At 37.8% G+C, this 12,018-nt stretch overlaps 1 protein-coding gene across 3 annotated transcripts in view; it reads left to right on the top strand.

Moving 5' to 3' along the window:
• The window catches only part of LOC117992995 (GAS2-like protein 3), a 101,546-nt gene that overhangs the window by 67,936 nt on the left and 21,592 nt on the right, over positions 1 to 12,018 (top strand). For all 3 annotated transcript variants that reach the window (XM_069506131.1, XM_069506130.1, XM_034980738.2), the window contains one exon: positions 8,375 to 8,773. In XM_069506131.1, coding sequence (XP_069362232.1) covers positions 8,386 to 8,773 — 388 coding nt within the window. In that variant the 5' untranslated portion in view covers positions 8,375 to 8,385. The remainder of the gene's footprint in view (positions 1 to 8,374; positions 8,774 to 12,018) is intronic.

The following is a 12,018-nucleotide window of genomic DNA, read 5'->3' as shown; positions in this document are numbered from 1 at the left end:
AACCGTTATTTATAATATTTTTTCATTTGGTCGAAGTTTCTGCCATGGTTACCGATGACATGATGACATTGCGTGTTTTTCAGCAGTCAATATGCCGCTTCTGATAATACATATGCAAATCAACCACTTTCCTATCAAATGAATATATACCTATTGAAACAAACCAAAAAGACACCTAGAAATTTATTGGTAAGGATTTAATATAATATAGGAATAAGAAAGAAATTTCCAATCTACATTATAGTACAGATCTAAAACAAAGTCAGATTTTATAGAATCAAGGCTATTTTACGCCGGAGGAACAACATGCGACGTTCGGAAACCTTTTGCAGCCAGTTTGCTGTTTGCTCAGTTGCAGTGATGCGGCATGCAGTCTAATTTAGTCGAGCCAAGAGCATGCTGTAGAACACGACGAATCTTTCTGCATTCTTCTTCTTCTTATTATTTTGCTTTGTGGCTTTCAGTAGTGCCACGTCTTTCTGCATTATAAATATCGTACCATGCGCGGCCCTCTAGCACAGAGCCTCTGGCATGCCGCAATGTCACACAATGTTCTCTTTGGCTAAATTACAGTTTCAGTGTGACGATTGCAATCACCTCTGATTGGCCGTTACTCTTTAGCTATTGGCTAAAGTGTATTGATGAAACAAAAATACTATAAAATCTACTAGTCACAGCAATTGCAATTGTAGCATTGACAGATGCAGTTTTTTAGGGTTCCGTACCTCAAAAGGAAAAACGGAACCCTTATAGGATCACTTTGTTGTCTGTCTGTCTGTCTGTCTGTCCGTCTGTCTGTCAAGAAACCTGCAGGGTACTTCCCGTTGACATAGAATCATGAAATTTGGCAGGTAGGTAGATCTTATAGCTGACATTTGGGGAAAAATCTGAAAACCGTGAATTTAGGGTTAGATCACACAAAAAAAAATTAAATTGTGGTCATGAACTAATAACTAGTATTTTCAATTTTCTAAGTAAGATCATATCAAGTGGGGTATCACATGAAAGGTCTTCACCTGTGCATTCTAAAACAGATTTTTATTTATTTTTATGCATCATAGTTTTTGAATTATCGTGCAAAATGTCTAAAAAATACGACTGTAGTACGGAACCCTCATTGCGCGAGCCTGACTCGCACTTGGCCGGTTTTTCATAATCGGCTTGGTGGCGTAAATGAAGCTTTATTGTTTTGTTTTAAACAAGTACAGTTTAAGTAACTCTAGTGATAAATATGGTTTGTCATTCGTCGCGTTCATAACAAAGCAGCTCCTTAGACTTGTCCGGCATCTTAAGGGGTTCCCGGGCTGCAGGAGTGAATGCGATTATCCAATTAAGGCTAGTCGCCACCGGCGGGAGCAACGCACTCCTTTTGTCTGCGACCGCCGACTTGCTGCCCGCACTTATCTGGCGAGTACGTACTACGGACTCCGAGTGGAATGAGGAAACGGAGCCTCGCTAATTAGCAATTAAATATGGTGCCGCCAAAGAATTTGAGCGCATTTTTCGTATAAAATTTTAAACTTAGTAGTGGTAGTTTGCTTTAATAGGCATAAAGAGCGATATATAATACACGACAGGTCGAGATGGCAATCAGGGGGGGAACGTCCCGCACACCCGCACAGCCCCCACGATAACGCGGTTTGGGTTGCCCGAATTTGAGATGACCGTCGACTGCAGAAGAAGAAGAAGCCAATCGTCCTATAATCTATTTTGCTTTACTTAAAAAAAAGTTATGATTATGCATAGGCCATAGGAACATGTTTTTTTGTTGAAAGGCGCAAATTCTTTTACATTTTTTAATCCTAGATTAATATAGCCAAAGTAGAAGTAAACATACTTGAATTGTTGCGTTCTTCGGCGAATAAGATTATTTTGTTGAAATCTTTATTTCTTAAGGGAAATTCTGGACAATGATATTTGCTTAGTAGGTAAGCTCTATAATATTATCCAGCCACCAACAATCTTTATATTTCACAAAAATAATCAGTTATTGAAAGGTAAAGAATTATTAATTTCGTTAAGAACTTCGAACTTTAATATAATTTATCGAAACATAAACTAATTTTATCCTTTACATGTTATTAGCCCTTTAGGTCTGCTATAAGCTAATGTATATACCTAAGTACCTACGTCATTAGTTTGAATCCCATTTATACATTTTATTATAATTACATCATAATCCACACCCTAATTTGTATTGTTTGAATAATAATTAAGCCTTCCATATTGGCCCTTTAGGCCTTTAAATTGAGTAGCGTAAGGACAGACAGCGCAGTTTGTGACTTTGCGTATATGGAGATTTTGAGGCCCACCTTAGCGCCTGCTCAACTTGACCTATTCATAGGGTCGCGTGGGTCGCTCTACGCACAAAAGCCTCTACACCATCAGTGAAAATCTTCAAGGCAAACCAATCTTTGTTACCAAAGCAAGAAAGGACTAATTTGTATGTAAGTGTGCTTACTTTTGTTGTAATCTATGGTGTTGGTTGTACCCTGGTGATTGACGTTGAGGAGTTGGCAGCAACATTGGCGACACTCATTGGCGTCATTCGTCAGCCCCTTCACATAGTTTGTAGATGGTTTATTACCCCACGCGTGGGCGTGCGTTGACATTGCGTGATTGATACCAATTTTCCATGATGAAATACAAATAGACGAACTCGGATATATTTTGAGGTACTTATATTAAGCATCCATGGTGTGCTTATGTGGTACTAGTGTTAGGTAAGCAATCTAGTTCTAACCAAGAAGTAGGTATTAGGCATATATTAGGTATATTAAAATTTTAAATACAAAATGTACTTACCTATAAGTACGCGACGCACTCGCACAGCTCCTGCGCTAACCTGGCGCGGGATAGCGCGGGAGAAGTGCGGGTCTGCGTGTGTGGGGTTTCCCCCGCCTCATACTCCGATTGCCATTTCGACCTGTCGCGGACTATAGCTTATTTTTCATTTGTTTGTATAAGACTTTGGGCACAAACAGAACCACATAAAACTTGGAAAATACCCTCATAATAGTACTCCTACATGCTCGATCAGTAAGCAATGATAACAAAGAAAGTTTTCCTGTAAAATCGTCCTCACATCTACTGCCTCAAGGAAATGCGATTAAAGCTTCCAATAGGTACCTATAATAAGATTTTCTTTCGTATAGGTACCATCTATTTCTGCTTTATATTTGGTCGCGTGCCGATATTACTTAAGTATTGGGGAAATTGTTGGATGAGTCGACATGAAAATGAAATTTCCGTGCCGGAGGAATGCTTCGCGGAATATTGTCCCAATTTGGGGCATATCGATTTGTATATCCTACTAATATTATAAAATATGTGAAAGTGTGGATGTTTGGATGTTTGGATGTTTAAATGCTTGTTACTCCATCACGCAAAAACGTCTGAACGGATTTGGATGAAATTTGGAATGGAGATAAATTATACCCTGGATTAACACATAGGCTACTTTTTACCCCGGAAAATCAAAGAGTTCCCGCGGGATTTTGAAAAATGTAAATCCACGCAGACGAAGTCGCGGGCATCAGCTAGTTATTTCATATTTCATGCCTATAGGTACTTGCATTGTGCTATCATTTTTTAACAAGTAACTAAGAAGTTAGTTTGTATAAAGAGAAGGGGAAAACTCTATCTTCTAGGTATGGATCAGCTTATAGGTATGGATAGCAGAAATCAAATAATTTTATCATACAAGTTTTCATTATGATTTGTGTAGTAATTATATAAGGCTAGCTTTAAGTTTTATTGCAATATTTTCATTTAAAAAAAATTACACAAAGGAAAAAAAAAGTTTTCATAGAAATGACAAACGTGCTTTACCGATTTTACATTCGTGACCCATTCGTAAGGAACCGAGTCATAACTACTAAGCTATCATGGTTTATATCAACCATACCGTTGGTCTATTAGATACTTCTTGATATTAATATTGTAAATGTCAGTGTGTCTGTCTGTTATTTATTACGACTCTACCGCTGAAATTATTTTGACATTTGTTGCTTGCAGTTGCACCCTGAACTTTTTATCGCAGAAACTCAAAGATTTTTGAAAACTTAAATCTTTTCGGTTGAAGTTGCGGGCATCAGCTAGTTTTCCATGAACGTTTGGATCGGTATTCTGAGATCACATTTCCATAGCTCACGTACTGTTCTCACGCACGAGGCTTATATGGTCGGTCTGTGATGTGGCCGTCGCCCGCCAGTGCCCGCCCTGCTTTGTTCCGCCGCTCGGGTTTAAGGCTCCATATACGCAGGAACCAGTTACCTATATACCTATTACCTACCAGACGCTGTGGAATAAAGCTCTGGTTACACTTAACGCGCGGCGGAAGTTATGCGTGACGACGGGAAGTGACGGCAGGAACGAATCGAGATGACTTGTGGAGGAAGGGTGTAGACTGTAGATTGTATAGTGCATGACGACGACGGACGCTTGGGTCGATGAATTTTATCAGACCGGGCTCCGAGAAATATACCTAAGACAACGTACGACGGCTCGCGGTATCTTATTTTATAAGAGGACTAGCTAATGTACGTCCGCAAGGACTATACAAATTTCAAACCCCTATTTCACCCCTTTAGGGGTTGAATTTTCAAAAATCCTTTCTTAGCGGATGCCTACGTCATAATAGCTATCTGCATGCCAAATTCCAGCCCGATCCGTCCAGTGGTTTGAGCTCTGCGTTGATAGATCAGTCAGTGAGTCAATCCTTTTATATATTGAGAAATATGCGTCTACGCGATAGAAAGAGAGGAGTTTGTTAAATTTTAGACCACAGCGCTGTGCGAGCTAAAAGCATTTTATTGCGTCCTAAAAGAGTCGTTATTTCTTTAAACGTCTTTCTTACCTGTAAGGTAAAGTGCGGACGAATTAGCGAAGAGGTGACCCAGTGCCCCAGTTTAGTCGTCGGATTTTGATTTACCACTCATAAATTCATCTCCACCAACCACCGAAAAAAATGCTTTCGAATCAATGGCTAAATCATCTAGAATAGGTAGACGTCAAGGTCTGAATGATTAAACGGTAGTTTTTGCTGCCAATTTTGCCAAAGTTACTGCTGTGATTGACTGAATCTACCGTCTAATGCGATCGCTGATGTTTTCATGGTTATCTGAATAGTTCTCTGCTCCATCAATCCTTCATCACTCATGAGTGACAGATTTGATTGAACGCGAACTTGTAGTGTAATCTAATGGACGTCTTACAAACCTCTCAAAACAAGACGCAGTCGTTGACTGTTCGTGCTACCAGAGCTTAACCAGTTATACCTACCAAAGGCTTCGGGTAGATAAATGCCCATTGTCCGATTATACTTTTACGAGCTGCCTTACCCGTGACATGAAATTCCTGTTCTCCCATTCGATTAAGATATTTATTTACGGTTAAACGTTGGTTTCTAACTTTCTACTCAGAAGAGCGCCATCCTGTTTGAAATGTTATATCAATCTTAGAACTGGTTCTGTTCCTTTTATACATATGCACTCATATTCTTATTCCTTATACATTTGGATGTGATAAGTTCATAACGATACTTATACGAATTTTCGAAATTCGTATAATATAATATCGTATCGTACCTAATCGATAATATCTTGCCGATATAGTCTTCTGAATTGAAATACGTAGTAGCTCATAATATATGTATATCAAGACTCTCGAAAGTATAGTTATCCGGAATATATCAAGCAAGCTTAGTGAGAGATATAGAAAATTTAATGATTTCCCGTGGGACTAATATATTTTCCCTCAGTGGTCTTTCCAGAATGCAAACTATAGGTCGCACCTACCTAATATAGTATATCTACAGAATTATTGTGTCTATGTCTTTTATCAAGTGATGTTAGATCGTATAAAGTTACCAAATAACCGGACAGGCATATTATTCTTTCTTTCTTTCTTCCTTCTGGGCAGGTTTATTTCTGTCTGTTGATGTGCGCAGATAATAGGTATTACTGTGGATACTGTTATCGTCGAATTCGCATGACAAATCAGCAATGTAGTTCAATTTCATGCGAAGATTTTCCTCCGATTCTATTTGGTTATTGGAATTTGGAGATCAAAAATTTAACAACAGCGGAACTAACTTTTCATTGCTTACTCAAATAAAATAATATTTAAAAAAAAATGGGTTTCGATTTGACTGCAATCTCACCTGGTGGTAAGTGTTGATGCTGATAAAGCGGATCTAAGATGGAAGCGGGCTAACCTGGAAGGAGTATGGCTTTTTTTATTAAACCCATACACCCATACACATAAGCATCATCATCATTATCAACCGATAGACGTCCACTGCTATATAGACATAAGGCTTCTTGAAGGGTTCTACAGTTTGCACGCCACGGTCTTGCGCTGCCTGAATCCAGCGACTCCTTGCTATTCGTTTGATGTCGTCTATCCTTGTAAAGGGTCTTCAAACGCTGCACTTTCCGGTGTGATGTCGCCATTCTAGAACTTTGGGACCCCAATGTCTATTGGTTATTTGAACCTGCTATCCTGCTAATTGCCACTTCAGTTTCGCAACCCGTTGAGATACGTCGGTTACTCTGGTACTCCTACGGATCTCCTCATTTATGATTTGACCACGTGGAGAAATCACAAGCATACCTCTCGCCATCACCCGCGCAAAGTGACTGAGCTTTCTTATATTATGAGGCCCATATAGTCATCAAACATGACATGGTTGCATTAGCATTTGAATAGGATATTATGTACAAAAATAGTATGTAAGTATAGCAGCCTTACAATTAAGCTAGCATTCAATTTGCTGAACATATTGTTTCGAACGGAATATTATGATCATCCTCATTAGCATTTGAGTTTTTATCGCTGCTCGTTTACCGAATTCAAATTCAAATCTTGTGACTAACCTGAGCGACAGCTAAACGATGTCCAAATTACACGTTTGTAATTATAATTACATGCTCAGCCGAGTAACCTTCGTCACATCATTAGTTTTTGTTAGAAAAACTTCCCTGAGTAGGTACCTACCTAAGTGTCCTCGTAGACTACAAATATTTGACAAACTTTATTGTACGCTGCTAAATAGGTACTGAAGGTTTCAGTAAAATAAGCTTTATTAAGCAACCTTTTCGACACCTTTTATTATCTTACTAATAAGGAGTCCTTATTAGCAGTAGCCAATATGTATCTACTAACTATATTTTAGATAAAAAAGAAAAAGAAAAAAAAAGAAAAAAATTAATCTACGAATTTGAATTTTTTAGTCAAAGAATTAATTACTTAATTTATTATTATTATTATTATTTATTTTATTTCAGATGTTTCATCCATAATGTGTTAGTAACAGAAGAACTTATTAACTATGTTAGTAACTAAATAAAATTACAATTATTATTATTAATTAATTCAAATTATAATTAATTTAGCAGCCAAGTTGCATTGAGCTGCACATAGAGTCCTGACAGTATAAGTGGCACAAGTTGCCCTTCATCAAATGTTATTTTTCAAAATTGATAAAAAGGTAGGTAGGTAGGTACTTACTGAGCTAAAATAATGGCAATAAACTGGAAGTACTACGTTGTGTACGGTTACTATAAATCCAGAAAATAGTGAATGAATAGATAATATTTAGAAATTGATTTTTATGTTTCGCGTGAAATTACTATCGGCCTAATGCCCCGAGTCTCATCAGTCATGATCGGTCAACCACGGAAGTGTAGAAATTAATTAAACCTTAATTAATTAATGTAGCTCTATTCATTTCCAACTATCGAGCAAACATCGGCTGTGTTGCCTGAAGTCTTCGGGAGCCCTTATAGCGTCTAATTCAAAATCACTAGTCACGATGTGAGGGCTTTATTTGTCTCTCAAGGCCGCCGCATCCTCTACGAATCTCATTAAAGAACTAAAGTCATTAAAATTGGTGTCACAGAACCCATCATAGTAATTGCCTAAAGCAGCCGTTTGAATCTTAATGCTTGTAGTATTGATAACATTGCTCTGTGATAAGGATTTACGACCGTCTTTAGATTACAAACAAACAGTCTTTCATTTTAATATTTCAGGAATTTCTTTATTGATAAAGGTTGATTAATTAGGTAAATATTAGGTACATAAAATTTTTATTTGACGGGGGATTGGATTATTTAGATTTTAGTCTTATTTAGTGACTTATACAAATTTAACTGGGGCGAAATATTGACAAACAATCGTAGTATTTATCGTGGTACGTTACCCGCTACTTACTTACCATGTACATACGATGTTCTTATCCAAATAGACTTTTGAGAGCGCTATTTGTACGATAGATAATTAAGTACAAAGAAAACAGCTCATTTGCGAGAACAGACAGCTTCTTCTTATGAAATCCTGGTACTAACAGACCAATTCTCTTTTTCCACAGGTTAAGCCACCATGGCTTACTATCGCTGCGGACCTACAGCAATCGGTAACCGGGCCTCCTGGTCGGTGACGTCACCAGTCCATCAGGAATCCAAGAGCTTCGACCGCCCACTCAGCGGCAACTACGACAGAATCTTCAACGCCTTTGAACGGACCAACGCTTTCGAATATGTTAGAAGTACCTTTGAAGGGAAACCGGAAGAACGGCAGATAGGCCATGGGGATATAGTAGTGAATAGGAAGATGTCTAGTAGTTTTGAAAGAGCAGACTGCGCGTTGGCAGCGCAAACGCCGTGTGAAGATGACGAGGACTTCTACAGGGAAAAGATTCTGTACTCGCAGGCGAGACAGCTGTTTCCATTGCAGGAAGATCTGGCTGATTGGATTAATAAAACTAATGGTAAGTCCTTTTTTGTTCGTTTCTACAAATTAGTGCAGGATTGTAGTAGCTATGCTGTAGCCTGTAGTGTTGCAAATGTTTTATGGATGACAATATTGAACACAATGATTCTTTCGTTCTTTCTATTCTTTCGCTGAGAATAATTAGTTAAATATTGAATTAACCACGATGTGCCAGCAAAATATGGTACTCAGATTAATATTTATCAAGAACTTACAAAGATGCACTGTAAAAATACAATACCTAATTAGTAACATATTCACCCGATTTTGAAGCTGGTTAAACATAAAATGAATTGCGTATAAGAAATGTGAAATAAGACGAAGTCTTGAACTATTATTGTGAAGTTAACGGGTATACAATGCGAGCAATAAATTAATAACAGTTAACGTGCTGTGCGGTAATTGATGAGTCGACGTATGGTTCGGTCTATTAACCTAATTAGTGTGAACAAACTCCGCTTGTATTACAAACTTTGCAACATCATGTACCTAGTAAGCAGGGTTGCTACCTGTTAACTGTTACTGCCTGTATAAGGACGTACGATTTTTATAGGATCACTTTGTTGTCTGTCTATCTGTCTGTCTGTCCGTCTGTCTGTCGTGTCTGTCAACCTTTCTATATAGGGTACTTCCCGTTGACCTACAGAAATCATCCTGAAAACCTATCATGAAATTTGGCAGGTAGGTAGGTCTTATAGCACATGTAAAGAAAAGATCTGAAAACTGTGAATCTATGGTCACATCACAAAAAAAATATGTGTTTATGAACAAATAATTAGTATTTTCAACTTTTAGAGTAGGTAAATTAAAATTAAATTAAATTAAAATAAGTATATAGCTAGGAACCTATTGAAATAAAGTATTAATGTTAACACAGAGCACGTTAAGGACCCTGAATCCACATTATTTATGGTATAATTTATGACCAATTTATTGTACACTATATTGCTGAAGCCTGTAGGCAAAAAGGCAAATATGTAATGGTTCAGCTTCCATAGAACACGACTGCTTTTAGTGTTTTCAATTAATTATCTTCCATCATAAAACAATAACTACATAATGAAATTCCTAGAATAAGAGGGGGATTCCGACATCAATGATGAAATTCATTAGGTAAAGTACATATTTTTCTTTTTTGAATTTCTGCAGGTACTAAAAACTTATGATTTAATACAAAAACAGCTCAATTTTTATCGCGATCATGGATTTACCTAGCTCTATTTCAAGAAACTTAAAAAAGCGTCCTTGATTTTCCTGAGGTTTTAACCATTTTTCAAATTAGGCTATTCGTTTTAAGTTTTAGATCCATCTGCTCGTAAAAACTGCCCTTTAATGTCTTGATCATGGTTTTACCGCATGAAAATAGACTCGTCTCTTCGATACACGTCCGTGCCTTAGTCGATTACCACGAAGCGATGTATCGATACGATATGTATGTCTATTAGAAATTACACACGCGTAACGTAAAGAGTTTAGAGCGGCGTCCTTTGAGAGTTCATCGACATCGCTAATTATATTGTTATGTGTTGCATTATGGTTTTTGGTTATGGTCTGCAGTCAGTTGCATCATGTTTGAAGATGTAAAGATTTTGTTTGTTGAAGAGATGCGGTGATGAAACTGTCTGAGATATTCTTAAAGTTGAAGCACAGAATATTTATGAAATAGTATTGCCAAAGCAATCCGTCGTCGGTTTTTAGGGTTCCGTACCTCAAAAGGAAAAACGGAACCCTTATAGGATCACTTTGTTGTCTGTCTACCTGTCTGTCTGTCTGTCAAGAAACCTACAAGTACAGGGTACCTCCCGATGACCTAGAATCATGAAATTTGGTAGGTAGGTGGGTCTTATAGCTGGTATTAGGGAAAAAATCTGAAAACCGTGAATTTGTGGTTACATCACACAAAAAAATTAAATTGTGGTCATAAACTAATCATTAGTATTTTCAATTATTAAAGTAAGATAACTATATCAAGTGGGGTATCATATGAAAGGGCCTGACCTGTGCATTCTAAAACAGATTTTTATTTATTTTTATGCATCATAGTTTTTGAAGTATCCTGTAAAATGTCGAAAAAATAAGACTGCAGTACGGAACCCTCATTGCGCGAGCCTGACTCGCATTTGGCTGGTTTTTAAATCTCGCGAAAACTCATTATTTTTCCGTGATATGTTTAATACATCACATGGAGGACTATTCGCGTTCACAGAATATCGCATCTGCTGGCCGGCTGAATTGCCAAATTTATTCAAAAATTCGCCAAACACGTAACATTCGTCTCATCCCAAATAGTGTGGCCAGTTGATTTGCCGCATGCCGAACTATCGCAATCGCATTTGCCCGAACTCGAAACATTTGCCGAATCCCGGAGTATTGGAGCCGTACCATAACAATAGTTTTTCGTCCAAGTCGTATGTTTTGCGCGTCGCGTGTGTCACTGGGCAAGTGGTGGCCACGTGGTGGTTATGTCACCGCGCCATATCCGCGAGTGTTTACACTCCTCCATCCTCCGAGCAGTGCGAGGGAAGCCGTGGGAGGGCTCATGAATGAACCACTGCGTATTATGTGATATTACAAATAAATTGTTGACAATTAGTTAGTCACACTTTAAGTGTTGTATGGCATATTGGATTGCAAATCTATACTTCTATACTAATATTATAAAGTGGTAAGGTTTGTAAGTTTGTTTGTTAGGGTAATCTCGGGAACCACTGAGCCGTTTTGAAAATTCGTTGATCAGTAGAAAGATACATTATTCTTGAGTGACATAATCTACTTATATTTTATTTTAAAAAAATAGAGATATATAGAGATATCTACAAAATTGTATTAAACTCGTGCGAAGACGGGGCGGGTCGCTAGTGATATAATGCACAGTGGACATCTATCGGTTGACAACACAATGATGACGACGATTTTTTGAGATTTACGCACAACCGTTAACGTAAACTTGATACATAAAGTATTCTTATATTCCAACTAGCTGATGCCCGCGACTTCATCCGCGTGGACTACACCAATTTCAAATCCCTATTTTACCCCTTAAGAGTTGAATTATCACATATCCTTTCTTAGCGGATGTCTACGCCATAATAGCGATCTGCGCTATCCGCATGCTAAATTTCAGCCTAATTGAATTGCAGACATTATTCGTGGCGTAAACTCTGAAGCTATTATGTCAGCAAAATATATCTGTAATGGATTTTATACCATCCGTCCTAGAGCTGTTTTGTTTCTATCGCATCG

This window comes from Maniola hyperantus, chromosome 22 (genome assembly GCF_902806685.2).
Source record: "Maniola hyperantus chromosome 22, iAphHyp1.2, whole genome shotgun sequence".
NCBI classification, from domain to species: Eukaryota; Metazoa; Arthropoda; class Insecta; order Lepidoptera; family Nymphalidae; genus Maniola; species Maniola hyperantus.
This window is presented reverse-complemented; position numbering and strand designations above follow the sequence as displayed.